Source organism: Panulirus ornatus, chromosome 61, assembly GCF_036320965.1.
Source record: "Panulirus ornatus isolate Po-2019 chromosome 61, ASM3632096v1, whole genome shotgun sequence".
Lineage (NCBI taxonomy): Eukaryota > Metazoa > Arthropoda > Malacostraca > Decapoda > Palinuridae > Panulirus > Panulirus ornatus.
This window is the reverse complement of record NC_092284.1, coordinates 3,327,890-3,355,389: the sequence shown is the minus strand read 5'-3', so window position 1 is coordinate 3,355,389 and position 27,500 is coordinate 3,327,890. Positions and strand designations below refer to the sequence as shown.

At 45.7% G+C, this 27,500-nt stretch overlaps 1 protein-coding gene across 4 annotated transcripts in view; it reads left to right on the top strand.

Moving 5' to 3' along the window:
• The first annotated feature begins 5,187 nt into the window (after positions 1–5,187).
• Positions 5,188–27,500, top strand: part of LOC139767516 (uncharacterized) — a 42,761-nt gene continuing 20,448 nt past the window's right edge. For 3 of the 4 annotated variants that reach the window (XM_071696956.1, XM_071696955.1, XM_071696953.1), the window contains exon 1: positions 11,668–12,062. In XM_071696956.1, the coding sequence (XP_071553057.1) occupies positions 11,990–12,062 (73 nt within the window). In that variant the 5' untranslated portion in view covers positions 11,668–11,989. Of the gene's footprint in view, positions 5,949–11,667; positions 12,063–27,500 lie in introns of those variants that run through there. The other variant, XM_071696954.1, reaches the window with a different exon arrangement.

Sequence of the window (27,500 nt, the reverse complement as noted above, 5' to 3'; positions counted from 1 at the left end):
CACTGGCCTGTACACTTGATATATTACAGTGCTGTACCAAGATGGTCTGTAACACAGGCCAATACATTTGATATATTACAGTGCTGTACCAAGATGGTCTGTAACACATGCCTGTACATTTGATATATTACAGTGCTGTACCAAGATGGTCTGTAACACTGGCCTGTACATTTGATATATTACAGTGCTGTACCAAGATGGACTGTAACACTGTACTGTACATTTGATATATTACAGTGCTGTACCAAGATGGTCTGTAACACTGGTCCTGTACATTTGATATATTACAGTGCTGTGCCAAGATGGACTGTAACACAGTACTGCACATTTGATATATTACAGTGCTGTACCAAGATGGTCTGTAACACAGTACTGTACATTTGATATATTACAGTGCTGTATCAAGATGGTCTGTAACACTGGCCTGTACATTTGATATATTACAGTGCTGTACCAAGATGGTCTGTAACACATGCCTGTACATTTGATATATTACAGTGCTGTACCAAGATGGTCTGTAACACAGGCCTGTACATTTGATATATTACAGTGCTGTACCAAGATGGTCTGTAACACTGTCCAATACATTTGATATATTACAGTGCTGTAGCAAGATGGTCTGTAACACATGCCTGTACATTTGATATATTACAGTGCTGTACCAAGATGGACTGTGACACATGCCTGTACATTTGATATATTACAGTGCTGTACCGAGATGGAATGTAACACAGGCCTGTACATTTGATATATTACAGTGCTGTACCAAGATGGTCTGTAACACTGGCCTGTACATTTGATATATTACAGTGCTGTACCAAGATGGTCTGTAACACTGTCCAATACATTTGATATATTACAGTACTGTACCAAGATGGTCTGTAACACATGCCTGTACATTTGATATATTACAGTGCTGTACCAAGATGGACTGTAACACTGTACTGTACATTTGATATATTACAGTGCTGTACTAAGATGGTCTGTAACACAGTCCTGTACATTTGATATATTACAGTACTGTACCAAGATGGTCTGTAACACTGTTTTTTACATTTGATATATTACAGTGCTGTCACCACTTCATGTTCTGTATTTTGCTGAAACGAGTTGATGAAGCAATCATGGAGGTGGCGCCGGGGAATGAAGATATCATTCTATGTTGTTTAATTGGACAGAGATCGATAGACAGGGAGACAGATAGATATATTACCGAGGTCATTTGGCAGAATGATTCCATGGTGTGTTGTTCTATGACAATCTACACGTATGGCCAAGTTCTGGTAACATGAATAAATGTTAAGGATTGAAGATTGCTAACACGTATGGCCAAGTTCTGGTAACATGAATAAATGTTAAGGATTGAAGATTGCTAACACGTATGGCCAAATTCTGGTAACATGAATAAATGTTAAGGATTGAAGATTGCTGTCACGCATGGCCAAGTTCTGGTAACATGAATAAATGTTAAGGATTGAAGATAGCTATCACGCGTGGCCAAGTTCTGGTATCATGAATGAATGTTAAGGATTGAAGATTGCAATCACGTATGGCCAAGTTCTGGTAACATGAATAAATGTTAAGGATTGAAGATTGCTGTCACGGATGGCCAAATTCTGGTAACATGAATAAATGTTAAGGATTGAAGATTGCTGTCACGCATGGCTAAGTTATGGTAACATGAATAAATGTTAAGGATTGCAGATTGCTGTCACGTATGGCCAAGTTCTGGTAACATGAATAAATGTTAAGGATTGAAGATAGCTATCAACAGACAAAAATACCTTTTGACACATTAGTTTTAAGTAAACAAACACCTCTTGCGTATGCATGTACACAAGAGGTACATTTTAAGGGTTAATTGATGACTGTAGAGATAGTAATTGGACTCTTGCTTGCTCAAGGGCAATTGATAGTCCAAAGTCTCGCTCCAGATGAGTTCACATTTCTATGCTATTGGAAGGAGACTATGTAAAACCAGGAGTCTTTTAATGGAAATTGGACCTTGGGGTGATTACAGTCAGAAGAAAAAAGTGAATTTTTTTTTCCCCTGTTGATTTTGATAATAATTTCCATTTGATTGTGAATAGAAATTGGACTTGGGTTTTTACAGGCAGGAAAAAAGTGAAAAAAAAAATGTCTTGTTGATTTTGATGATAATTTCCATTTGATTGTGAATAGAAATTGGACTTGGGGTGATTACAGTCAGAGAAAAAGTTAAAAAAAGAATAATTCTTTTGATTTTGATGATAATTTCCTATATTTCTTTGTTTTTATTCCATTTTTGATGAAAACTATAGCTTAGTCTCTTCGATGTATATCAACTGACTTATATCTCTCTCTTGTGTCTCCTCTGATGATGTGATTATGACACGAAAATGCACTTGGCAACTTATGCTGTTTCATTTTCCCCCCTAGTGGACTCATAGCAATATATATATATATATATATATATATATATATATATATATATATATATATATATATATATATATATATATATAGAAGATTAAGTAGTTTAAGGTTAATTTTGGGGTTATTAGCAATTGATTGTGGATTCCTTTGGAGAGAGAAATATATTAATATGAAATTAGATTATTGTCTTTTAAAAATTATGGGTTTTTTTAAGTTAAATTTCTTGCCTTTCCAAATTATTGTATGACTTCATAGTTTAATTTATTCAATGGGTTTCTTACATATTTGTATTTCATATTTTGTATATATGGGTGTGAGTTTTTATTTATGTAAACATTCGTTCTAAAGGAGTCCACCATAACTCAGCTACTGTTTGGAGTGCATCATAGCTATATTAGAACATGTTCATATAATGTTCATCATGGTTCACGTTCGTATTTCAAGTTAAGTATATTGAGATAATGTTTATGTTAATGTAATTTATGTTAATGTAATTTATGTTAATGTATTTTGTTAATATATTTTATGTTAATGTATTTTATGTTAATGCATCTTATGTTAATGTATTTTATATTAATGTATTTTATATTAATGTATTTTATATTAATGTATTTTATGTTAATGTATTTTATATTAATGTATTTTATGTATAACTGTTCACACTTCGTGATACGTTTTTTGATTAAAGATGAACAAGATCATAGAACATTTTGATGTTCTCGATGCCCGGATGAACAAACACCCCCCCCCCCCCACACACACACACCCTCCCTCCCGAACGCTATAAAATGATGAACCAAGAAGCTTGAGGGTGAAACAAAAGTGAGAGAAAAAACAACAAAAAAACAACACACACACACACACAGACACACACACAGACACACACACACGCGCACACACACACACACACACACACACACACACACACACACACACACACACACACACACACACACGCTTGAACAATGTTCACACTACAGTAATTGTGTTCCCCTTTTCGTTATCGAACCCCGACCTTCTTCCTGTGCTGCACAATAGCCATTTAGCGTCCCCGTTAACGGTGTTATTGATAATTTTTTTTTTCCAATTCTGGCGTTTTTTTTAATTTTTAACCCCCCACCCACCCCAATGCTCACAAAAACTGTTCACTTTCTTATGAGATCATATATATATATATATATATATATATATATATATATATATATATATATATATATATATATATATATATATAAGTTATTCATTAACTTTGACTTATAATGATTGCCAAAGCCTTCGGGTCAATAGAACAAAAAAAGTTCTTCATGAAGAACAATTGGTCGTAGTTGAATGTTATATAATTTTACCCTACGTGTATGAATGACGTCATCCCACCAGCCAACTTAGGGCAAAGTGAATAACTTCGTATGTACGTATCTTGTCTCTGTGAAGAACATGATATAACACATCAGCCAATGTTGAATAACATCTAGAACATTGGATGAATGAAATAAACCCATTATCTTTTGCTCCATTGGCCACCTCGATGGTCACTTTGATGCTCTGGGTGAAAATTTGGATTTTTCAAGAGCGTGCGTGGCATGCACGGGATGGAGCGAATTGGATCGGTGTCCTATATGGTAGGGGGTGGGCGACGGTGGGCCGAACAAGGGCACATTAAAAGGCGTAAAAGGCTGAAGACTAGATATATTTGGAATTTCTGCCAAAAAGGCCTTTGGAAAAACTTCTGTGTCGTGGGATAAGTGGAAATGAGGTGGTATAGGGTGGGCGACGTGTTATCCTAAACCGAAGAGGCAATAACCCTGGGGTGAGGGTAGCCCACTGGCCATTATAGAAAGTGGGAACGAATGCCGGCAAGCGATTGGTTGTGAAAAATGGCTTAATTGCTCGTTAACTTTGAATTGGTGTGTGGGGGGGGGGGGGTCCTGCTTGGGTTAATTACGTACAAGGTAAAGGGCCGGATTGGGTAAACGACTCGTTAACGCGTGGTGATTACGTGTTTGCGCAAATACAGGAAGCGAGGCATTCCGCATCCCGTTTTCTATGCCTTGCCATTAACCACCTGGGCGTAATTACCTATTGTTAATTACATTAGGGGGGGGAGAGGGGGGTACGAAATTCGTGTGTCTGTGAGTTAGAGAATCTCTCTCTCTCTCTCTCTCTCTCTCTCTCTCTCTCTCTCTCTCTCTCTCTCTCTCTCTATCTATCTATCTATCTATCTCTATCTATCTGTCTAAGTCTCTCTCTCTCTCTCTCTCTCTCTCTCTCTCTCTCTCTCTCTCTCTCTCTCTCTCTCTCTCTCTCTATCTATCTGTCTGTCTAACTCTCTCTCTCTCTCTCTCTCTCTCTCTCTCTCTCTCTCTCTCTCTCTCTCTCTCTCTCTCTCTCTCTATCTGTCTAACTCTCTCTCTCTCTCTCTCTCTCTCTCTCTCTCTCTCTCTCTCTCTCTCTCTCTCTCTCTCTGTCTACTCTCTCTCTCTCTCTCTCTCTCTCTCTCTCTCTCTCTCTCTCTCTCTCTCTCAAGTAATGTCCATGTGGGAGACACAGCGGCAGTGATATGATCCTGAGGTGTGCGCTACGCGTCCCTCCCTCCGCCACATCCCCGATGAACAGCAAGGGTTAGCTGAGGGCGGACGGGAGATTCGAAGCGGGAACCGTTACGTGACGTCATCGAATCCTTAAAAAGGCGCTTATAACCTTAAAAATTAAGCGTTTAAAGGGATATATTAAGGTTTTAAAGGTTTAGGTCCAAGGCCGGGATATTACACTCGAGGGACATAGACCAAAATTCATAGTTGTTGCTTTCCTTTCGTAAATTATTTGAAAAAATATGACAATTTTTGTGTCGAATTCAAATTAGTCGCATTCACAAATGCGCGTAAGGAATCAAATTAATCTTTTCTGCGATTATTGTGACACCGTTAAGTGCCCAAAATATTTAATTGAATAAGTAGATGAGAGACTCTTTTGTAAAATCAATCATACTTTTATATTTATTATGAATCGGGAAATATTACTTAATTGTGAACGTTCCTGGCCAAGAAAGACTTGGGGGGGGGGTTAAACGCTGCCGGGCGTACGATAAACCACCCCCTTTCCCCGGTCTGACAGTTATAACGTCGTACCCTGACTTAAATACCAGTTTCTCAAACCATTAAATGACCATTTTGAATTGGAAAATGAAAGCTACGTGGCTTTAAAGGCATTTGAAAGGGGGTAAAAAGAAATTGAACTTGGGAAAGTTACGATACTCTCGTCTCCCGCCACAAGGAGTTCCCTCCCACTGTCCCCTCCCAGAGTTCAGTGTGGCCCAGACCGTCAAGGAGGGTGCACGGCTTGCTCTCGCTCTCCTTAGGGACCCCACGTGGTTTTATTGTTTGAGTGACATATATGGTGATATATGGCCATATATGATATATAGATCCGGTTTTTGGAGACGTGTGGGGGGCACTACGGGCGCGGAGGAGATATAGGCATTGGCCGGAGATATCCCAAGAAGGTTTTCTGCCAGCGAGTAACGTAGACGATTTAAGGTAAGAGAAATACTTTAAAATTCCCTTAAAAAAACTTTTTTTTTAAATGGTGGTTTAAGGGTAATTATGGTTTAAGGGTAATTACGTCATTAATGGTGGTGGTAATGATGATGATAGACTATTGGCCACGGAATAGGGTTATAATGATAATATCCTCATTATCTATCTATCTATCTATCTATTTATCTATCTGTCTATCTATTTATCTATCTATCTATCTATCTATCTATCTAACCTTAAAAATGGGGAACATGTGTATTAATTAAGCTTTAAACCTATTAAATTACTGGGCTAATGATGTGTGTATTTTAAGAATATATATATTGATAGATAGATAGATAGATATAGATATATGTTATGCTTGGCTAGGCTAGGCTAGGCAATTATCCTAGCCTATGCTAGGATAATTAGGGTCCTAGGATGTTCATTAAGCATTTATTGAATTATTTTTATTGGACAGAAAAAAGGCGTTTAAAAAGGTTGCTTTTAATGTCCTAGTTTATCTATCTATCTATCTTTCTATTTATTTATCTATATATCTTTCTATCTATCTTTCTATCTATTTATTTATCTATCTATCTATCTATCTTTCTATCTATTTATTTATCTATCTATCTATCTCTGTCTATTTATCTATCTATCTTATCTATCTTTCTATCTATCTATCTATCTTATCTATCTATCTATCTTTCTGTCTATCTATCTATCTTTCTATCTATTTATCTATCTATCTATCTTTCTATATTTATCTATCTATCTATCTTTCTATCTTTCTATCTATTTATCTATCTATCTATCTATCTATCTATTTATCTATCTATCTATCTATTTATCTATCTGTCTTACATTGGTTACGACCTAGGCAAAGACGCCGATATGATCCTGTCGGTTACGACCCTTGAGCAACCACGGTACGACCCCCCCGTCCAGTGAAGGAGGGGGGGTGGGGGTCGTGCACCGTCGTACTCAAAGGTCGTACCGTCGTGTCCAGGGGGTGGTCGTGCACCCTCGTGCTTCAGGGTTGTACCTTAGGTCGTAACGTCGTGTTCAGGGGGTCGTGCACAGTGGGTCGTACTGTCGTGTTCAGGGGGTCGTACCGTCGTGTTCAAGGGGTCGTACCGTCGTGCTCATGTGGGTCGTACCGTCGTGCTCATGGGGGTCGTACCGTCGTGCTCAGGGGGTCGTACCGTCGTGCTCATGTGGGTCGTGCTCATGTGGGTCGTACCGTCGTGCTCAGGGGGTCGTACCGTCGTGCTCAGGGAGTCGTACCGTCGTGCTCAGGGGGGTCGTACCGTCGTGTTCAGGGACGTCGTACCGTCGTGTCCAGGGGCGTCGTACCGTCGTGTTCATGGGGGTCGTACCGTCGTGCTCATGGGGCGTCGTACCGTCGTGTCCAGGGGCGTCTTACCGTCGTGTTCAGGGGGTCGTACCGTCGTGCTCAGGGGCGTCGTACCGTCGTGTTCAGGGGCGTCGTACCGTCGTGCTCAGGGGGTCGTACCGTCGTGTCCAGGGGCGTCGTACCGTCGTGTCCAGGGGCGTCGTACCGTCGTGTCCAGGGGCGTCGTACCGTCGTGCTCATGGGGGTCGTACCGTCGTGTCCAGGGGCGTCGTACCGTCGTGTCCAGGGGCGTCGTACCGTCGTGCTCATGGGGGTCGTACCGTCGTGTCCAGGGGCGTCGTACCGTCGTGTCCAGGGGCGTCGTACCGTCGTGTCCAGGGGCGTCGTACCGTCGTGCTCAGGGGCGTCGTACCGTCGTGCTCATGGGGGTCGTACCGTCGTGTCCAGGGGCGTCGTACCGTCGTGTCCAGGGGCGTCGTACCGTCGTGTCCAGGGGCGTCGTACCGTCGTGCTCAGGGGGTCGTACCGTCGTGTCCATGGGCGTCGTACCGTCGTGCTCATGGGGGTCGTACCGTCGTGCTCATGGGGGTCGTACCGTCGTGCTCAGGGGGGTCGTACCGTCGTGTTCAGGGGGTCGTACCGTCGTGTTCAGGGGCGTCGTACCGTCGTGCTCATGGGGGTCGTACCGTCGTGTCCAGGGGGGTCGTACCGTCTTGCTCATGGGAGTCGTACCGTTGTGTCCAGGGGCGTCGTACCGTCGTGTCCAGGGGCGTCGTACCGTCGTGCACAGGGGCGTCGTACCGTCGTGTCCAGGGGCGTCGTACCGTCGTGCTCAGTGGGTCGTACCGTCGTGCTCGGGGGTCGTGCACAGTGGGTCGTACTGTCGTGTTCAGGGGGTCGTACCGTCGTGTCCAGGGGCGTCGTACCGTCGTGTTCAGGGGCGTCGTACCGTCGTGTCCAGGGGCGTCGTACCGTCGTGTCCAGGGGCGTCGTACCGTCGTGTCCAGGGACGTCGTACCGTCGTGCTCATGGGGGTCGTACCGTCGTGTCCAGGGGCGTCGTACCGTCGTGTCCATGGGGGTCGTACCGTCGTGTCCAGGGGCGTCGTACCGTCGTGTTCAGGGACGTCGTACCGTCGTGTCCAGGGGCGTCGTACCGTCGTGCTCTGGGGCGTCGTACCGTCGTGCCGGGTTAGGGAGGGGGTCGTTCGACTTGGACAGGAGGACATGTTAACGACCCTCCGGTGCCATTAGGTCGTTGGCTTAACAAGCACCTCGAATTGTAAACACCTTCGTATGTCATAAGGTCGACGAATGGTGTAAATGGAACGTGATTTCGACCCCTAAGGTCCGACGACTGAGGGGGGGGGGGGGAAATGGCCATTGGACACCGGTCGTCAGCGATGAACTACCACTCTTCCCCTCTAATCACCACACGTTAATGGCGTGACTTAACTACCTACCCCTTACCCACCCCCCCTTTTACCCCCTACCCCCCCCTTTTACCCCCTACCCCCCCTTTGGCCATTGGACACCCGGTCGTCAGCGATGAACTACCCCTCTTCCCCTCTAATCACCACACGCTAATGGCGTGACTTAACTACCTACTTACCCCTTACCCCCCTTTTTACCCCCTTTCCCCTCTCCCTTCCCCCCCCTATTCAACGGATACGCCCCCGTTTCCTGCTGGGCCTGAGGGTGGGCTGCCTGTGTGCTCCCCTCCCCCCCTTTCCCCTTACTCTCCCCCTCTGTCGCTGTTTGTGATGGTGGTAGTTTAGGGGGGGGAGGAGGGGGGAAGGGGTGTGTGTGTGTTCGTACGAGGCGCGCAGCGCGACGCGCCGCTGCCCGGGGGGGGGGGGGGGGAAGGGGGGGAGAGAGAGGGAGAGGGGGGGGTGATGGGTGGAAGGGGGGCCCCCCTTCCCCCTCCCCCCCCCTGGGTTGCTAGGCTGTGTGGCGTACGTGTGTACTACCAGGCGGGAAGGGGAGGGGGGAGGGGGAGGGGGGGGGGTAATATAGCGGGCAAGGGGAAATGGAATATCACTAGTAATAGGGGAGAGAAAATGGGGTGTGGCGTGTGCACCTCCTCTGTGTAACCTTGAAAGAAAATGGGGAAGGAAATTATAATAGTGGGGGGGAAATGGGTTAAATAGGAGGGTCTAGTAAAGGGATGGTAGAAACAAGGAATGAATGGTTGAGGAGGGGGAAATGGGTTAAATTGGATGGGAATAGGTAGGAGGGTTTAGTAATGGGACGATGGAGATGGGGAAATGGGTTAAATTGGATGGGTAATAGGTAGGAGGGTTTAGAAATGGGACAATGGAATGGGGAAATGGTTGAGAGGGGGGAAATAGGTTAAATTGGATGGGTAATAGGTAGGAGGGTTTAGAAATGGGACAATGGAGATGGGGAAATGGTTGAGGAGGGGGAAATAGGTGAAATAGGATGGGTAATAAGGTTTAGTGATGGGACAATGGAATGGGGGAAATGGTTGAGGAGGGGGAAATAGGTTAAATTGGATGGGTAATAGTAGAGGTTTAGTAATGGGACAATGGAATGGGGGAAATATGTGAAATAGGATGGGTAATAAGGTTTAGTAATGGGACAATGGAATGGGGGAAATAGGTGAAATAGGATGGGTAATAAGGTTTAGTAATGGGACAATGGAATGGGGGAAATAGGTGAAATAGGATGGGTAATAAGGTTTAGTAATGGGACAATGGAATGGGGGAAATAGGTGAAATAGGATGGGTAATAAGGTTTAGTGATGGGACAATGGAATGGGGGAAATAGGTGAAATAGGATGGGTAATAAGGTTTAGTAATGGGACAATGGAAATGGGGGAAATAGGTGAAATAGGATGGGTAATAAGGTTTAGTAATGGGACAATGGAAATGGGGGAAATAGGTGAAATAGGATGGGTAATAAGGTTTAGTAATGGGACGGAGGGGAAAAAAAATTTTTAAGGCGATACATTCAACAACGAGGGAAAAAAATATTCATCCACATTTTCTTATATAAATTTCCATATATAAATTTCTTCCCGTATCCCAGACGAGGAAAAAATATATAAATTTCAAATATTTCCTCGTGAGATCAAAGAATTAGATATATATATATATATATATATATATATATATATAAATTATATATATTTAATTTACGTTAATTACGTTTAAATTATATATATAATCTATATATATGTAATTTATATATATATAATTTATATATATATAATTTATATATATATATATATATATATAAATTATATATATATATATAATTTATTTTTTACCTCCGAGCTCGAACGCGACAAGAATTTCCCGCCATTTTTCTGGGTTTTTCATGGCAGACGAAGCGACCTTCGTCCATCTTGGTTTTTCTTTCTTTTTTCTTTCTTTTTCCATTTCTCCTCACGTTTACCTGACTATGCCTCTCACCCCCTTGCCTGGCAGAAGGCGGGAGGGTCAGTGGCAAAGTGGTGTAATTCAACGTGATCTTAGAACGGTTCTCAAACTTTGATGGAAATGAAAGAAATGATTGAAATTACTGGACGTGAATGAAGGAGTGAAAGCAAGGGGGAATGTAAGGTATTGAAGTCCATTACGTCTTTACTTATGTCATAATAGCGGACTAAAACGATTAAAATCGCCATTTTGTGTCATTATTTTTAATAAAAAAAAAACGTCAAAATTGGATTAAAATAGGTATTAATCAGGTGAAATTGGGGGAAAAAATGTGGAAAGATTAATAATTCCTATTTCTTCACTTTCACCCAGTAACAAAGTGCGTTAATCACTTTTGATAAGGCTGAAAGATTATCCATCTATGATTTTCTTTAATATAATTATATAATTAATCAAGTGTATTATATTAAAATGATTAAAATAATCAGTTCCTTTAGCTCAGAAGCGTTTAAATTCATCTTAAACCCAATCGAAGGAAATTTTAACTGTTTCGTCGTTTAAAATGCAACATGATGTATGATTATATAGAATTATATTTTTATTTATTGTATTTCTTAAATAAATAATAATACGAGGGATAAATAAAGGATCATCGAGTTGGCAACACCGAGTTAGGCGGGGGAAAAGTTGCCAAGTGTCGCCAGAAACAGGAAGGGAAGGAGTTGCCAAGTGTCGCCAGAGACAGGAAGGGAAGGAGTTGCCAAGTGTCGCCAGGGACAGAGGAAGGGGAGGTAGTTGCCAAGTGTCGCCAGAGGAAGGGGAGGTAGTTGCCGAGTGTCGCCAGAGGAAAATCATTTACTATTCAATATGGCGCAGTGCGCAAGTCTGATGGGGAGAGGGGAAGAGGGGGGCGCCCTCTCCACACCCCCGCCAACATCTCCACCACCACCACCACCACGGGGTCCAGTGTTGGTGCAACTGGTGGAGGAGGAGGAGGTCAGGGCTCCAGGAGGCGTCAGTGAGACATTGAAGTGAAGGGAGACACGCACCTCACAGTGACGTCATCAGTTGAAAGAGGGGAAACAGCGTTATTTACGTGGGGGGAAGGAGGGGAAGGATATGAGAGAGAGGGAGAGAGAGGGGAGTTTAGGGAGGGAATGTTGCCACCTTTCACACTCTCTCACTCTCTCTCTCTTTCTCTCTTTCTCTCTCTCTCTCTCTCTCTTGGAGTAATTTGATTAATTATGATCAATTATCACGTTGTGATCACCCGCGGGTGTGATTAATCTCCCCTCATCAATGGATGGCATGAGGGGAACCGAGAGCCGTTTCCCAGGGCAGGAGGAGCGCCACCATTCGCCGTTATTTAAAGGTGAGGGGACAGATTGACTTGGGGGGAGGGGGGGTTTAGGAGGGGGGGATGGTCAATACCTGGTACAGTAATGGGTGGGGGGGGAGCCTCCTGTTGCCATCCGTTATTTACCCCTCCCCCTCTTCCGTTGTTCCCCTCTTCCGTTGTTCCCCTCCCCCTCTTCCGTTGTTCCCCTCACCCTCTTCCGTTGTACCCCTCTTCCGTTGTTCCCCTCACCCTCTTCCGTTGTACCCCTCCCCCTCTTCCGTTGTTCCCCTCCCCCTTTCCGTTGTACCCCTCTCCTTCCGTTGTACCCCTCCCCCTCTTCCGTTGTACCCCTCCCCCTCTTCCGTTGTACCCCTCCCCCTCTTCCGTTGTACCCCTCCCCTCTTCTGTTGTTCCCCTCCCCCTCTTCCGTTGTTCCCCTCCCCTTCTTCTGTTGTACCCCTCCCCTCATCCGTTGTACCCCTCCCCTCTTCCGTTGTACCCCTCCCCCTCTTCCGTTGTACCCCTCCCCCTCTTCCGTTGTTCCCCTCACCCTCATCCGTTGTTCCCCTCCCCCTCTTCCGTTGTTCCCCTCCCCCTCTTCCGTTGTTCCCCTCACCCTCTTACGTTGTTCCCCTCACCCTCATCCGTTGTTCCCCTCACCCTCATCCGTTGTTCCCCTCACCCTCTTACGTTGTTCCCCTCACCCTCATCCGTTGTTCCCCTCCCCCTTTTCCGTTGTACCCCTCCCCTTCTTCCGTTGTACCCCTCCCCCTCTTCCGTTGTACCCCTCCCCCTCTTCCGTTGTTCCCCTCACCCTCATCCGTTGTTCCCCTCACCCTCATCCGTTGTTCCCCTCCCCCTCTTCCGTTGTACCCCTCCCCTCTTCCATTGTACCCCTCACCCTCTTCTGTTGTACCCCTCCCCCTTTTCCGTTGTACCCCTCCCCCTCTTCCGTTCTTCCCCTCCCCCTCTTCCATTGTACCCCTCCCCCTCTTCTGTTGTACCCCTCCCCCTCTTCCGTTGTTCCTTACCTAACTTCCCCCTCCCCCCCCGTATGTCTCTGTTTTTAAAACGGTTTCTATTGGCTGTTTCTCCGATGTATACGCCTCTGTTTCAGTGGATATATATATATATATATATATATATATATATATATATATATATATATATATATATATATATATATATATATTTTAATTTGTCGCAACTATAGACATACAGATATTATTATTATTATTATTATTATTATTATTATTATTATTATTATTATTATTATTATTATTGACCTCTGACGCCGTTTTTTATGTACCTACGTCTACTGCCGACATTTTAAACGCCCAACTACTGTATTTTGTCCTAAACAAGACCATTGACCAGTTATTTCGTGGCTGTGGCATCTAACGATGTCGTAATATTTAATTAGTAAAGAATTTAAGGCTCGCGCACGCACTATTTCGCTATAGGGACTAACGTATAGCGTCAGCCAATCGGGGCTTCTCCCGCCAGTGGCGTCATAAGGCAGCGGCCAATCAGAAGCCTCGCTTTTCAACACTGTTGGCCAATCGATTGGCGGGAAAAAATAATGATAATTTCGCGCAGGAAAAAATATATTTTTTTGCTTTTTTTGTCAAGTTTATATATATATATATATATATATATATATATATATATATATATATATATATATATATATATTGAGGGGGAGAGGGAGTTGTTATTTTATGTGTGGCGAGGTGGCGACGGGAATGGATGAAGGCAGACTGTATGAATTATGTACATGTGTATATATGTATATGTCTGTGTGTGTATATATATATATATATATATGTATACGTTGAGATGTATAGGTATGTATATGTGTGTGTGTGGACGTGTATGTATATACATGTGTATGTGGGCGGGTTGGGCCATTCTTTCGTCTGTTTCCTTGCGCTACCTCGCTAACGTGGGAGACAGCGACAAAATATAATAAATCTATCTATCTATCTATCTATCTATCTATCTATCTATCTATCTATCTATCTATATATATATATATATATATATATATATATATATATATATATATATATATATATATTATATATATATATATATATACACAACACAGTAACCTCCAGCAGTGTGGGTTCGATGCCACTGCAGTCGGCCCACATCCAACTCAGGTGTTTTCACACACACACACACACACGTTCACACACACACACACACACACACACAGCCAGTTCACGGGAGCAGAAGAAAACGGGATGAGAGCTCTCGCATCTTGATAGAAGAGAACCAGCACTGTCTATCGTAACCCTTAGTGTCTATCTATCTACATCTATCTCTGTAGTGTCTATCTATCTATCTATCTCTGTTGTGTCTATCTATCTATCTATCTATATCTGGACACTGAGGTAGATAGAGTTAATGAAGGACACATTGGACAGCCAGTGTTGCCATGTGTAGGGGGACACGAAGACCGCCCGCCCTCGGGAGCATCTGTATATAAAAGGCGGGTTTCCAACCCCGTGACGGGGCTCCCTTCCCTGGGCCACAGCTGCTGGTGCTACCGCCGGGGGGGCGCCCTGTGGCTGGCCGGACGGTGGGCGACGCCCCCAGCAGAATGAGGGAAGAGAGAGCGTGTGTGTGTGTGTGTGTGTGTGTGTGGTATGGCCGGCGCGAGATGGCAACAATTTACTGATTTATATATATATATATATATATATATATATATATATATATATATATATATATATATATATATATATACCTGGTGGTTGAGGAGGGGGTGATGGGGTGGTATGTTGTTTATAGACCTTGATGACGTCAGAACTGCTCAGAGCAATGGCGAATTGTCTTTTTTTTTACATATATTTAATTTGGCGTTTAAATGTGAGAGACGGGTGGGTTGGGGGCGTTTAAAGACTGGGAGGCGTTTAATGACGGTTTAGAGATGGGGCGTTTAATGACGGTTTAGAGATGGGGCGTTTAATGACGGTTCAAAGATGGGGCGTTTAATGACGGTTCAAAGATGGAGCGTTTAATGACGGTTCAAAGATGGGGCGTTTAATGACGGTTTAGAGATGGGGTGTTTAATGACGGTTCAAAGATGGGGCGTTTAATGGCGGTTCAAAGATGGAGCGTTTAATGACGGTTCAAAGATGGGGCGTTTAATGAGGCGTTTAGAGAGAGGCAGGCGTTTAGTGAGAGGTTGAGAGACGGTGGTGGGCGTTTAATGATGCGTTTGAAGACGGCATGGGCGATTGATAAGACATTTAAAGCCGGGCGTGGGCGTTTAATAAGGCGTTGAAAGACGGAATGGGCGTTTGATAAGGCGTTTAAAGACGGAATGGGCGTTTGAATAAGACGTTTAAAGACGATGATGGGCGTTTTAAAGACGGAATGGGCGTTTAATGAGGCGTTTAAAGAAGGTATGGGCGTTTAAAAATGGGGATTGGACGGTTAATGAAGCGTTGAAAGACGTAGGTGGGCGTTTAATGAGAGGCGTTTAAAGACGAGGATGGGCGTTTACTTAACGAGGCGGGATGGTAGTTAAGCCCTGATGGTTAGATGACTGAACGAGGTCGCCCCTCGTTAGTGTGAGGGTGGTCACTGTAGAGAGGTAACGGGTACAGTGACGTCAGGTAACGGGTGCAGTGACGTCAGGTTACGGGTACAGTGACGTCAGGATACAGATACAGTGACGTCAGGATACAGGTACAGTGACGTCAGGATACAGGTACAGTGACGTCAGGATACAGGTACAGTGACGTCAGGTTACAGGTACAGTGACGTCAGGTTACGGGTACAATGACGTCAGGTTACGGGTACAGTGACGTCAGGTTACGGGTACAGTGTGCATATATATACACACTACCGTTGAATAACAACGGTATATATATATATATATATATATATATATATATATATATATATATATATATATATATATATATGTATATATATACTACCGTTGAATAACAACGGTATATATATATATATATATATATATATATATATATATATATATATATATATATATATATATATATACTACCGTTGAATAACAACGGTATATATATATATATATATATATATATATATATATATATATATATGTATATATATACTACCGTTGAATAACAACGGTATATATATATATATATATATATATATATATATATATATATATATATATATATATATTATATATACACTACCGTTGAATAACAACGGTATATATACACACACTACCGTTGAATAACAACGGTATATATACACACACTGCCGTTGAATAACAACGGTATATATACACACACTGCCGTTGAATAGTAACGGTGTATATTCACACTACCGTTGAATAACAACGGTATATATACACACACTACCGTTGAATAACAACGGTATATATACACACACTGCCGTTGAATAGTAACGGTGTATATTCACACTACCGTTGAATAACAACGGTATATATAGACACTCCCGTTGAGCTTCTGTTGAACGGGTAAGCGGGCTGGCGTGGCTCAAAGGCCTTGAATCTGTTTGCTGACCGATTCACATGTGGGGGGGGGGGGCAGAGAGGGAGGGAGGGGGGGGGGAGGCGTCTTTGTCCATGGGCGCACATGACTAGCATTGGCTAGGGGGGGGTTGAAGGGGGGGGGGAGGGAGGGTGGGTTTAAAGGGGGGGGTGGTGGTTGAGGAGGGGGGGGTCGTCTGTCTTCATCACCCCCCTCTCTCTCTCCCCTCCCCCTTCCTCACTCGCCTCTCGAATGTAATTTGTAATGTAATTCGTAATGTAATTTGTAATGTAATTCGTAATGTGATTTGTAATGTAATTCGTAATGTAATTTGTAATGTAATTCGTAATGTAATTTGTAATGTGATTCGTAATGTGATTCGTAATGTAATTTGTAATGTAATTCGTAATGTGATTTGTAATGTAATTTGTAATGTAATTCGTAATGTAATTTGTAATGTAATTCGTAATGTAATTTGTAATGTAATTCGTAATGTAATTTGTAATGTAATTCGTAATGTAATTTGTAATGTAATCCGTAATGTAATTTGTAATGTAATCCGTAATGTAATTTGTAATGTAATTCGTAATGTAATTTGTAATGTAATCCGTAATGTAATTTGTAATGTAATTCGTAATGTAATTCGTAATGTAATTCGTAATGTAATTTGTAATGTAATTGGGAAATTATGCGATAAAGACGTCTGTGTGTATGTATAGCCCCCCCACACACACCCACCCCCACATACATTCACCCACTCACTTTCACCTCTCTCTCTCTCTCTCTCTCTCTCTCTCTCTCTCTCTCTCTCTCTCTCTCTCTCTCTCTCTCTCTCTCTCTCACACACACACACACACACACACACACACACACACACACTTTACCCTCTCTCTCTCTCTCTCTCTCTCTCTCTCTCTCTCTCTCTCTCTCTCTCTCTCTCTCTCTAAGCGGGGCGATGTACCAGCTCCCTTGCGTGGGGAGGGGAGGTGTGTGTGGGGGGGGGGGGAGATGGCGTGGGGAGGTGAAAGTGAGAATGGTTATGGGGCGTTCTAGGGGTGAAAGTGAAGATGGGGAGAGAGAGAGAGAGAGAGAGAGAGAGAGAGAGAGAGAGAGAGAGAGAGAGAGAGAGAGGGTAAAGTGTGTGTGTGTGTGTGTGTGTGTGTGTGAGAGAGAGAGAGAGAGAGAGAGAGAGAGAGAGAGAGAGAGAGAGAGAGAGAGAGAGAGAGAGGGTAAAGTGTGTGTGTGTGTGTGTGTGTGTGTGTGAGAGAGAGAGAGAGAGAGAGAGAGGGGGTAAAGTGTGTGTGTGTGTGTGTGTGTGTGTGTGTGTGTGTGAGAGAGAGAGAGAGAGAGAGAGAGAGAGAGAGAGAGAGAGAGAGAGAGAGAGAGAGGTGTGTAAAGAAAACCATTCTCTTTAGAAATGGCCTCGAACCCATTTCCGTTTTCTATTGCACCTATACAACCGTTTCTCATCCGCCCCTTTTGCGTTTTCTATTAAAAGACCCTTGAGTAGGGGGGGGGGGGTGGAATCCTCCTCCCCTCCTGTATTATTACTATCCAAGAGAAGGAATAGAGGAAGGAGCCAAGAGAGGAATCATCATTCCCCCCTTCCACACGGGACGGGGTCCCCCAACACGGGACGGGGTCCCCCAACACGGGACGGGGTCCCCCAACACGGGACGAGGTCCCCCAACACGGGACGAGGTCCCCCCAACACGGGACGGGGTCCCCCAACACGGGACGGAGTCCCCCCCAACACGGGACGAGGTCCCCCCAACACGGGACGGGGTCCCCCCAACACGGGACGGGGTCCCCCAACACGGGACGGGGCCCCCAACACGGGACGGGGTCCCCCCAACACGGGACGGGGCCCCCCAACACGGGACGGGGTCCCCCAACACGGGACGGGGTCCCCCAACACGGGACGGGGTCCCCCCAACACGGGACGGGGTCCCCCAACACGGGACGAGGTCCCCCCAACACGGGACGGGGTCCCCCAACACGGGACGGGGTCCCCCCAACATGGGACGGGGTCCCCCAACACGGGACGGGGCCCCCAACACGGGACGGGGCCCCCAACACGGGACGGGGCCCCCCAACACGGGACGGGGCCCCCAACACGGGACGGGGCCCCCCAATACGGGACGGGGTCCCCCCAACACGGGACGGGGTCCCCCCAACACGGGACGGGGCCCCCCAATACGGGACGGGGCCCCCCAACACGGGACGGGGTCCCCCCAACACGGGACGGGGTCCCCCAACACGGGACGGGGTCCCCCAACACGGGACGGGGCCCCCAACACGGGACGGGTCCCCCAACACGGGACGGGGTCCCCCAACACGGGACGGGGCCCCCCAACACGGGACGGGGTCCCCCAAAAAAGGTCCCTCGGGCCTGGGTGTGGGAGCCATGTCCCTCGGGCCTGGGTGTGGGAGCCATGTCCCTCGGGCCTGGGTGTGGGAGCCATGTCCCTCGGGCCTGGGTGTGGGAGCCATGCCCCTCGGGCCTGGGTGTGGGAGCCATGTCCCTCGGGCCTGGGTGTGGGAGCCATGCCCCTCGGGCCTGGGTGTGGGAGCCATGCCCCTCGGGCCTGGGTGTGGGAGCCATGCCCCTCGGGCCTGGGTGTGGGAGCCATGTCCCTCGGGCCTGGGTGTGGGAGCCATGCCCCTCGGGCCTGGGTGTGGGAGCCATGCCCCTCGGGCCTGGGTGTGGGAGCCATGTCCCTCGGGCCTGGGTGTGGGAGCCATGTCCCTCGGGCCTGGGTGTGGGAGCCATGTCCCTCGGGCCTGGGTGTGGGAGCCATGTCCCTCGGGCCTGGGTGTGGGAGCCATGTCCCTCGGGCCTGGGTGTGGGAGCCATGCCCCTCGGGCCTGGGTGTGGGAGCCATGTCCCTCGGGCCTGGGTGTGGGAGCCATGTCCCTCGGGCCTGGGTGTGGGAGCCATGCCCCTCGGGCCTGGGTGTGGGAGCCATGTCCCTCGGGCCTGGGTGTGGGAGCCATGTGTGTGTTCTGACGACGAACCCAAATCCCTCGGGAGTCTTGTCCGGGGGCCCCGGGGGGCGGGAGGGCTTACTACGGGGCCGGGGCGCCCCGTGGGGCCCCCGGCCGGCTTACTACGGGGCTCAACTGGGGCTGGCCCGTGTCTTAATTGGCTTGTTATTAAGGGTCAGTTTCAGGCAAAGTGCGAGTGCCCGTTCGCCCCTGTTGGCGCCTAGCCCACGACATGCCCTGGGCGTTCATCCACCCACTGGAGATGGGGTTGGGGGGTAGAACTCGACTTTGTTTTGAACCGCAGGCATTCCTGGTCGACAGGCTGGTCGATAGGCTGGTCGACCTGCTGGTCGACAGGCTGGTCGATAGGCTGGTCGACAGGCTGGTCGATAGGCTGGTCGACAGGCTGGTCGATAGGCTGGTCGATAGGCTGGTCGATAGGCTGGTCGACAGTCTGGTAGTACATCCAAACGTCAGCAAGTACGGAGGGTCGACAGGCTGGTCGACAGGAGGGTCGACCTGCTGGTCGACAGGCTGGTCGACAGGCTGGTGGATAGGCTGGTAGTAAATCCAAACTTCAGCACTTATGGACGGGTCGACCTGCTGGTCGACAGGCTGGTCGACAGGCTGGTCGACAGGAGAGTCGACCTGCTGGTCTATAGGCTGGTCGACAGGCTGGTCGACAGGAGGGTCGACCTGCTGGTCTATAGGCTGGTCGACAGGAGGGTCGACCTGCTGGTCGACAGGCTGGTCGATAGGCTGGTCGACAGGCTGGTCGATAGGAGGGTCGACCTGCTGGTCGACAGGCTGCTCGACAGCCTGGTCGACAGGCTGCTCGACAGCCTGGTCGACAGGCTGGTCGACCTGCTGGTCTATAGGCTGGTCGATAGGAGGGTCGACCTGCTGGTCGACAGGCTGCTCGACAGCCTGGTCGACAGGCTGGTCGATAGGCTGGTCGACAGCCTGGTCGACAGGCTGGTCGTATGTAGGGCCGACCTGGTCAGCACCGCCGACTGTCAGCACTGTCGCTCCATCTGTTGCTGTGCCTCAGGTCAGCAGATGGTTGAACCGGCGCTGACGACGTGAAGGCCCGCGCGTACGTGCGCCGGGAAAGACACCGGCACCGGGAAAGGTTTAGGGCTGACGTACCAGCTGACAGAGGGGTTAGGGCTGACGTACCAGCTGACAGAGGGTTAGGGCTGACGTACCAGCTGACAGAGGGTTAGGGCTGACGTACCAGCTGACAGAGGGTTTAGGTCTGACATACCAGCTGACAGAGGGTTAGGGCTGACGTACCAGCTGACAGAGGGGTTAGGGCTGACGTACCAGCTGACAGAGGGTTAGGGCTGACGTACCAGCTGTCAGAGGGGTTAGGGCTGACGTACCAGCTGACAGAGGGTTAGGGCTGACGTACCAGCTGACAGAGGGTTAGGGCTGACGTACCAGCTGTCAGAGGGGTTAGGGTTGACGTACCAGCTGTCAGAGGGGTTAGGGCTGACGCACCAGCTGTCGGAGGGGTTAGGGCTGACGTACCAGCTGTCAGAGGGTTAGGGCTGACGTACCAACTGTCAGAGGGGTTAGGGCTGACGCACCAGCTGTCAGAGGGTTAGGGCTGACGTGCCAGCTGTCAGAGGGTTAGGGCTGACGTACCAGCTGTCAGAGGGGTTAGGGCTGACGTACCAACTGTCAGAGGGGTTAGGGCTGACGTACCAGTTGTCAGAGGGGTTAGGGCTGACGTACCAGCTGTCAGAGGGTTAGGGCTGACGTACCAACTGTCAGAGGGGTTAGGGCTGACGTACCAGCTGTCAGAGGGTTAGGGCTGACGTACCAGATGTCAGAGGGGTTAGGGCTGACGCACCAGCTGTCAGAGGGGTTAGGGCTGACGTACCAGCTGACAAAGGGTTAGGGCTGACGTACCAACTGTCAGAGGGGTTAGGGCTGACGTACCAGCTGTCAGAGAGGTTAGGGCTGACGTACCAGCTGTCAGAGGGGTTAGGGCTGACGTACCAGCTGTCAGAGGGGTTAGGGCTGACGTACCAGCTGTCAGAGGGGTTAGGGCTGACGTACCAGCTGTCAGAGGGGTTAGGGCTGACGTACCAGCTGTCAGAGGGGTTAGGGCTGACGTACCAACTGTCAGAGGGGTTAGGGCTGACGTACCTGCTGTCAGAGGGGTTAGGGCTGACGTACCAGATGTCAGAGGGGTTAGGGCTGACGTACCAGCTGTCAGAGGGGTTAGGGCTGACGTACCAGCTGACAGAGGGTTAGGGCTGACGTACCAGCTGACAAAGAGTTAGGGCTGACGTACCAGCTGACAGAGGGTTAGTGCTGACGTACCAGCTGTCAGAGGGGTTAGGGCTGACGTACCAGCTGACAGAGGGTTAGGGCTGACGTACCAGCTGACAGAGGGGTTAGGGCTGACGTACCAACTGTCAGAGGGGTTAGGGCTGACGTACCAACTGTCAGAGGGGTTAGGGCTGACGTACCAGCTGTCAGAGGGGTTAGGGCTGACGTACCAGCTGTCAGAGGGGTTAGGGCTGACGCACCAGCTGTCAGAGGGGTTAGAGCTGACGTACCATGACCTTGAGATGTGCGGGGATGGGCAAGAACCGGTTTCGTGAAGTCGGGGTTGTCGTACCTGAGGTCGGGGTTGTCCTTCCTGGGGTCGGGTTGGTCGGGTGGGGGGGGGGGTGGACGCGTTGGCGGGGGGAGGGGGGGGGAAGTGCCCCCACAGCTTCTAACTTATCCTCCTCTAACTGCTCAGCTTCACCTCTCTCTCTCTCTCTCTCTCTCTCTCTCTCTCTCTCTCTCTCTCTCTCTCTCTCTCTCTCTCTCTCTCTCTCTCTCTCTCTCTCTCTCTCTCTCTATCTATCTATCTATCTATCTATCTCTTTATCTCTCTTAGCGCCGAAATGAACTGAAAAATGATAATTCTCTCTCTCTCTCTCTCTCTCTCTCTCTCTCTCTCTCTCTCTCTCTCTCTCTCTCTCTCTCTCTCTCATCTCTCTCTCTCCTCTCTCTATCTATCTCTTTATCTCTCTTAGCGCCGAAATGAACTGAAAAAGATAATTCTCTCTCTCTCTCTCTCTCTCTCTCTCTCTCTCTCTCTCTCTCTCTCTCTCTCTCTCTCTCTCATTAGGTTGGTTCATTAAAGCCAGTAATTATGTACATCATTACGTACGTATACGTCTAAAACTCAATTTGAATCGTCTAAATCTATTTCGTTTGAGAATAACTTAAGAATAAACCAGAAAAATAACTTGGAAATTAGAATTTGTTCACAGAAAACGTGAAGAAATTAGAATTTGTTCACAGAAAACGTGAAGAAATTAGACTTCGTTCACAGAAAACGTGAAGAAATTAGACTTCGTTCACAGAAAACGTGAAGAAATTAGAATTTGTTCACAGAAAACGTGAAGAAATTAGAATTTGTTCACAGAAAACGTGAAGAAATTAGACTTCGTTCACAGAAAACGTGAAGAAATTAGACTTCGTTCACAGAAAACGTGAAGAAATTAGACTTCGTTCACAGAAAACGTGAAGAAATTAGACTTCGTTCACAGAAAACGTGAAGAAATTAGACTTCGTTCACAGAAAACGTGAAGAAATTAGAATTTGTTCACAGAAAACGTGAAGAAATTAGAATTTGTTCACAGAAAACGTGAAGAAATTAGACTTCGTTCACAGAAAACGTGAAGAAATTAGACTTCGTTCACAGAAAACGTGAAGAAATTAGAATTTGTTCACAGAAAACGTGAAGAAATTAGAATTTGTTCACAGAAAACGTGAAGAAATTAGACTTCGTTCACAGAAAACGTGAAGAAATTAGACTTCGTTCACAGAAAACGTGAAGAAATTAGAATTTGTTCACAGAAAACGTGAAGAAATTAGAATTTGTTCACAGAAAACGGTAAGAAATTAGAATTTGTTCACAGAACACGTGAAAAAATTAGAATTTGTTCACAGAAAACGTTAAGAAATTAGAATTTGTTCACAGAAAACGTGAAGAAATTAGAATTTCTTCACAGAAAACGTTAATTAGAATTTGTTCACAGAAAACGTTAAGAAATTAGAATTTCTTCACAGAAAACGTTAAGAAATTAGAATGTGTTCACAGAAAACGCGAAGAAATTAGAATGTCTTCACAGAAAACGTGAAAAAATTAGAATTTCTTCACAGAAAACGGTAAGAAATTTACAATTTCTTCCCAGAAAACGGTAAGAAATTTAGAATGTCTTCACAGAAAACGCGAAGAAAAACGGTAAGAAATTTAGAATTTCCTCAGAGAAAACGCGAAGAAATTTAGCGTGTTTGAGAAAACCGCGAAATTATTTAGATAACTAACGGCACTTGTGGGGGGGGGGGGGGGTAGGAAATTGCCTTGTATGAACTACCCATTAACTCGAATTGTTCAACAAGATGGCGACCGTTAAAGGCCAGATATAACAAGGGCATAAGCTATTTTTTTTGCTTTAAATGGCCTAGTTATTGACGGGGGGGGGTGTGTCCGCCTGCCTGTAGTTAAGAAAATGGGAAATGAAGGAATCGGTTTTCTATGATGGCCAGTTCTCTGTGATGACGTCACCAGGAGGGTTGTCGAGTTGCCAGCTAGTGTGTTATGCATATATATATATATATATATATATATATATATATATATATATATATATATATATATATATATATATATATATATAATATATGTATATATATATATATATATATATATATATATATATATATATATATATATATATATATATATATATATCACATAATCGCTGTTTCCCACGTCAGCGAGGTAGCGCTAGGAAACAGACGAAGAATGGCCCATCCACTCATATACATTTATATATACATAAACACCCACATACGCAAATGTATATATATATATATATATATATATATATATATATATATATATATATATATATAAACATACGCAGACATTACATACATACACATGTACACATATTCGTCCTTGCTTGCCTTCATCCATTCTCGGCGCCACCTCGCTCTCCTCTGCGCCAGGAATAGACACACACAGACACACACACACACACACACACACACACACACACACACACACACACACAGATAGATAGATAGATAGATAGATAGAGATAGATAGATAGAGATAGATAGATAGATAGATAGATAGAGAGAGAGAGAGAGAGAGAGAGAGAGAGAGAGAGAGAGAGAGAGAGAGAGAGAGAGAGAATGGCCACGTGTAGGCTAACTACCCATTATGGAGGCTGGTCGTTAGGGAGGAAGAACAGCCCACACCCCGTTTTCCACGCAAAGGTAAGAAAACAAGACTAAAGAAAACGGGAGTGAGGCGCCCCCCTGACCCTATAGCGTCATCTGCTTATATAAGCCGTCGGTGTTTGTGTGTCTGTGTCTCTCCCCTCCCTCCCTTCCCCTCCCTTCCCCTCCCTTCCCCCTAGTCAAGTGGCTGGTATAGCCATCATGCCGTGACGTCACGTGGGTGTGGGGTGCCCACATCCGCGTGCCTTGTGTTGTGGTCGTGGCCCCACAGAGCACGCCACGAGTTAGAGGGACATATAGACGTGAGTGGGGGGGGGGGGGATAGACGGGGTGTGTGTGTGTGTGTGTGTGTGTGTGGGTGTGTATGTGTTTTTGTGTGTGTGATAGAGTGTGTGTGTATGTGTGTGTCTGTGTGTGTGTTTGTGTGTGTGTGTGTGTGTGTTTGTGTGTGTGTGTGTGTGTGTGTGTGTGTGTGTGTGTGTGTGTGTGTGTGTGGGTGTGTATGTGTTTTTGTGTGTGTGATAGAGTGTGTGTGTATGTGTGTGTGTGTTTGTGTGTGTGTGTGTGTGTGTGTGTTTGTGTGTGTGTGTGTGTGTGTGTGTGTGTTTGTGTGTGTGTGTGTGTGTGTGTGTGTGTGTGTGTGTGTGTGTATGTGTTTATGTGTGTGTGTGTGTGTGTGTGTGTGTGTGTGTTTGTGTGTGTGTGTGTGTATGTGTTTATGTGTGTGTGTGTGTGTGTTTGCTAGACACCCTAACGACTCGATAGATTGTTCCTCTCTCTCTCTCTCTCTCTCTCTCTCTCTCTCTCTCTCTCTCTCTCTCTCTCTCTCTATCTATCTATCTATCTATCTATCTCTATCTATCTATCTATCTATCTATGGTCATACACCATCGGGTCTTTAACAAACCAGAATTTATTGTTAATAAAATACTCCATTACTGATTTTGAATTAATATATATATATATATATATATATATATATATATATATATATATATATATATATATATATATATATATATATATATTTAAATATTTTTCGTGTATCCAAAATTTCCTGTGTGAGGGTTTTTAAAATGACGTATTTTGGAGTAGGGAAAATGACGCATTTTGGAGTAGGGAAAATGACGCATTTTTGGAGTAGGGAAAATGACGCATTTTTGGAGTAGGGAAAATGACGCATTTTGGAGTAGGGTAAATGACGCATTTTGGAGTAGGGAAAATGACGCATTTTGGAGTAGGGAAAATGACGCATTTTGGAGTAGGGAAAATGACGCATTTTTGGAGTAGGGAAAATGACGCATTTTGGAGTAGGGAAAATGACGCGTTTTGGAATAGGGAAAATGACGCATTTTGGAGTAGGGAAAATGACGCATTTTGGAGTAGGGAAAATGACGCATTTTGGAGTAGGGAAAATGACGCATTTTGGAGTAGGGAAAATGACGCATTTTGGAGTAGGGAAAATGACGCATTTTGGAGTAGGGAAAATGACGCATTTTGGAGTAGGGAAAATGACGCATTTTGGAGTAGGGAAAATGACGCATTTTGGAGTAGGGAAAATGACGCATTTTGGAGTAGGAAAAATGACGCGTTTTGGAATAGGGAAAATGACGCATTTTGGAGTAGGGAAAATGACGCATTTTGGAGTAGGGAAAATGACGCATTTTGGAGTAGGGAAAATGACGCATTTTGGAGTAGGGAAAATGACGCATTTTGGAGTTGCCAGAATTACAGTTGATGGTTATAGCTCTATATTGCTGCCCTAATTACCTCTTGTTAATTATGTCTAATCATTAGGCTCAAGGTAACTACCTCCCTCCCCCAACCATCGTTAAGGACGAGTAGTTTACTTGTTAGTGAGGGTAATTAGAGAGGTGAACTCAGGTCATGGAAATCGTGACGTCACAAGTGTCGTTAACTGGGGTCACACAATGGTAGTTTGCCTCGTACAATCGCCCTTAACGAGGTGTGGTGGTGGTCGTAACTACCCCCCCCCCCCTCGTTACAGCCCCTCCCCTCCCCTCCCCCCTCGTTACAGCCCCTCCCCTCCCCTCCCCTCTGACGCTGGAGCCGTTTCTCTTCCATGATGAACAAGGCTACTCGACGCTCCAAGGGCCAAATTCATGTCATTAGTGGTGGGGATGAACGTCCTTAAGCGGTTGTGGTGGTGTTCATCCTGTGGGAATAACGGTATCCGAATAATGATATATTACCCGAAAATAATAAATTATCTTTTTCTATTATTATTTTCTTGTAGATATAATCTTCTATGGTCTATTTTGATAATGAGAAATTATAGGTTTGTTAGGCATAGAGGCGTTTAGACATTATAGAGGGTAGGAAGAGCGAAATAGCATTGTATAATTAATTTTTTTTTAAAGTGTTAAGTTCGCGCGCCAATGTGTGACGTCACCAAGAAAAAATTGATGGTTCAGCGTCCATCAATTTTTTTCCCGCTTTAATTATACAGAGAAACCTTGCCTATTAAATTATATTATATAATCATTTATATTAAGAAATACCTTGGAAGAAAGTATATATATGGAATTATTGTTAGAAAGTATAACGTAGAAGAGGAAAATATTATAAGATATTTGGCCAGATGGCAGTTGATGGCATCTGCCAAGTCGGGAAAGGTTGGTAGATACTTCCTGATGATATTATTTATGGCGACAAATAAAACAAAAAACAAACAAACACTCTAATGTCTGGA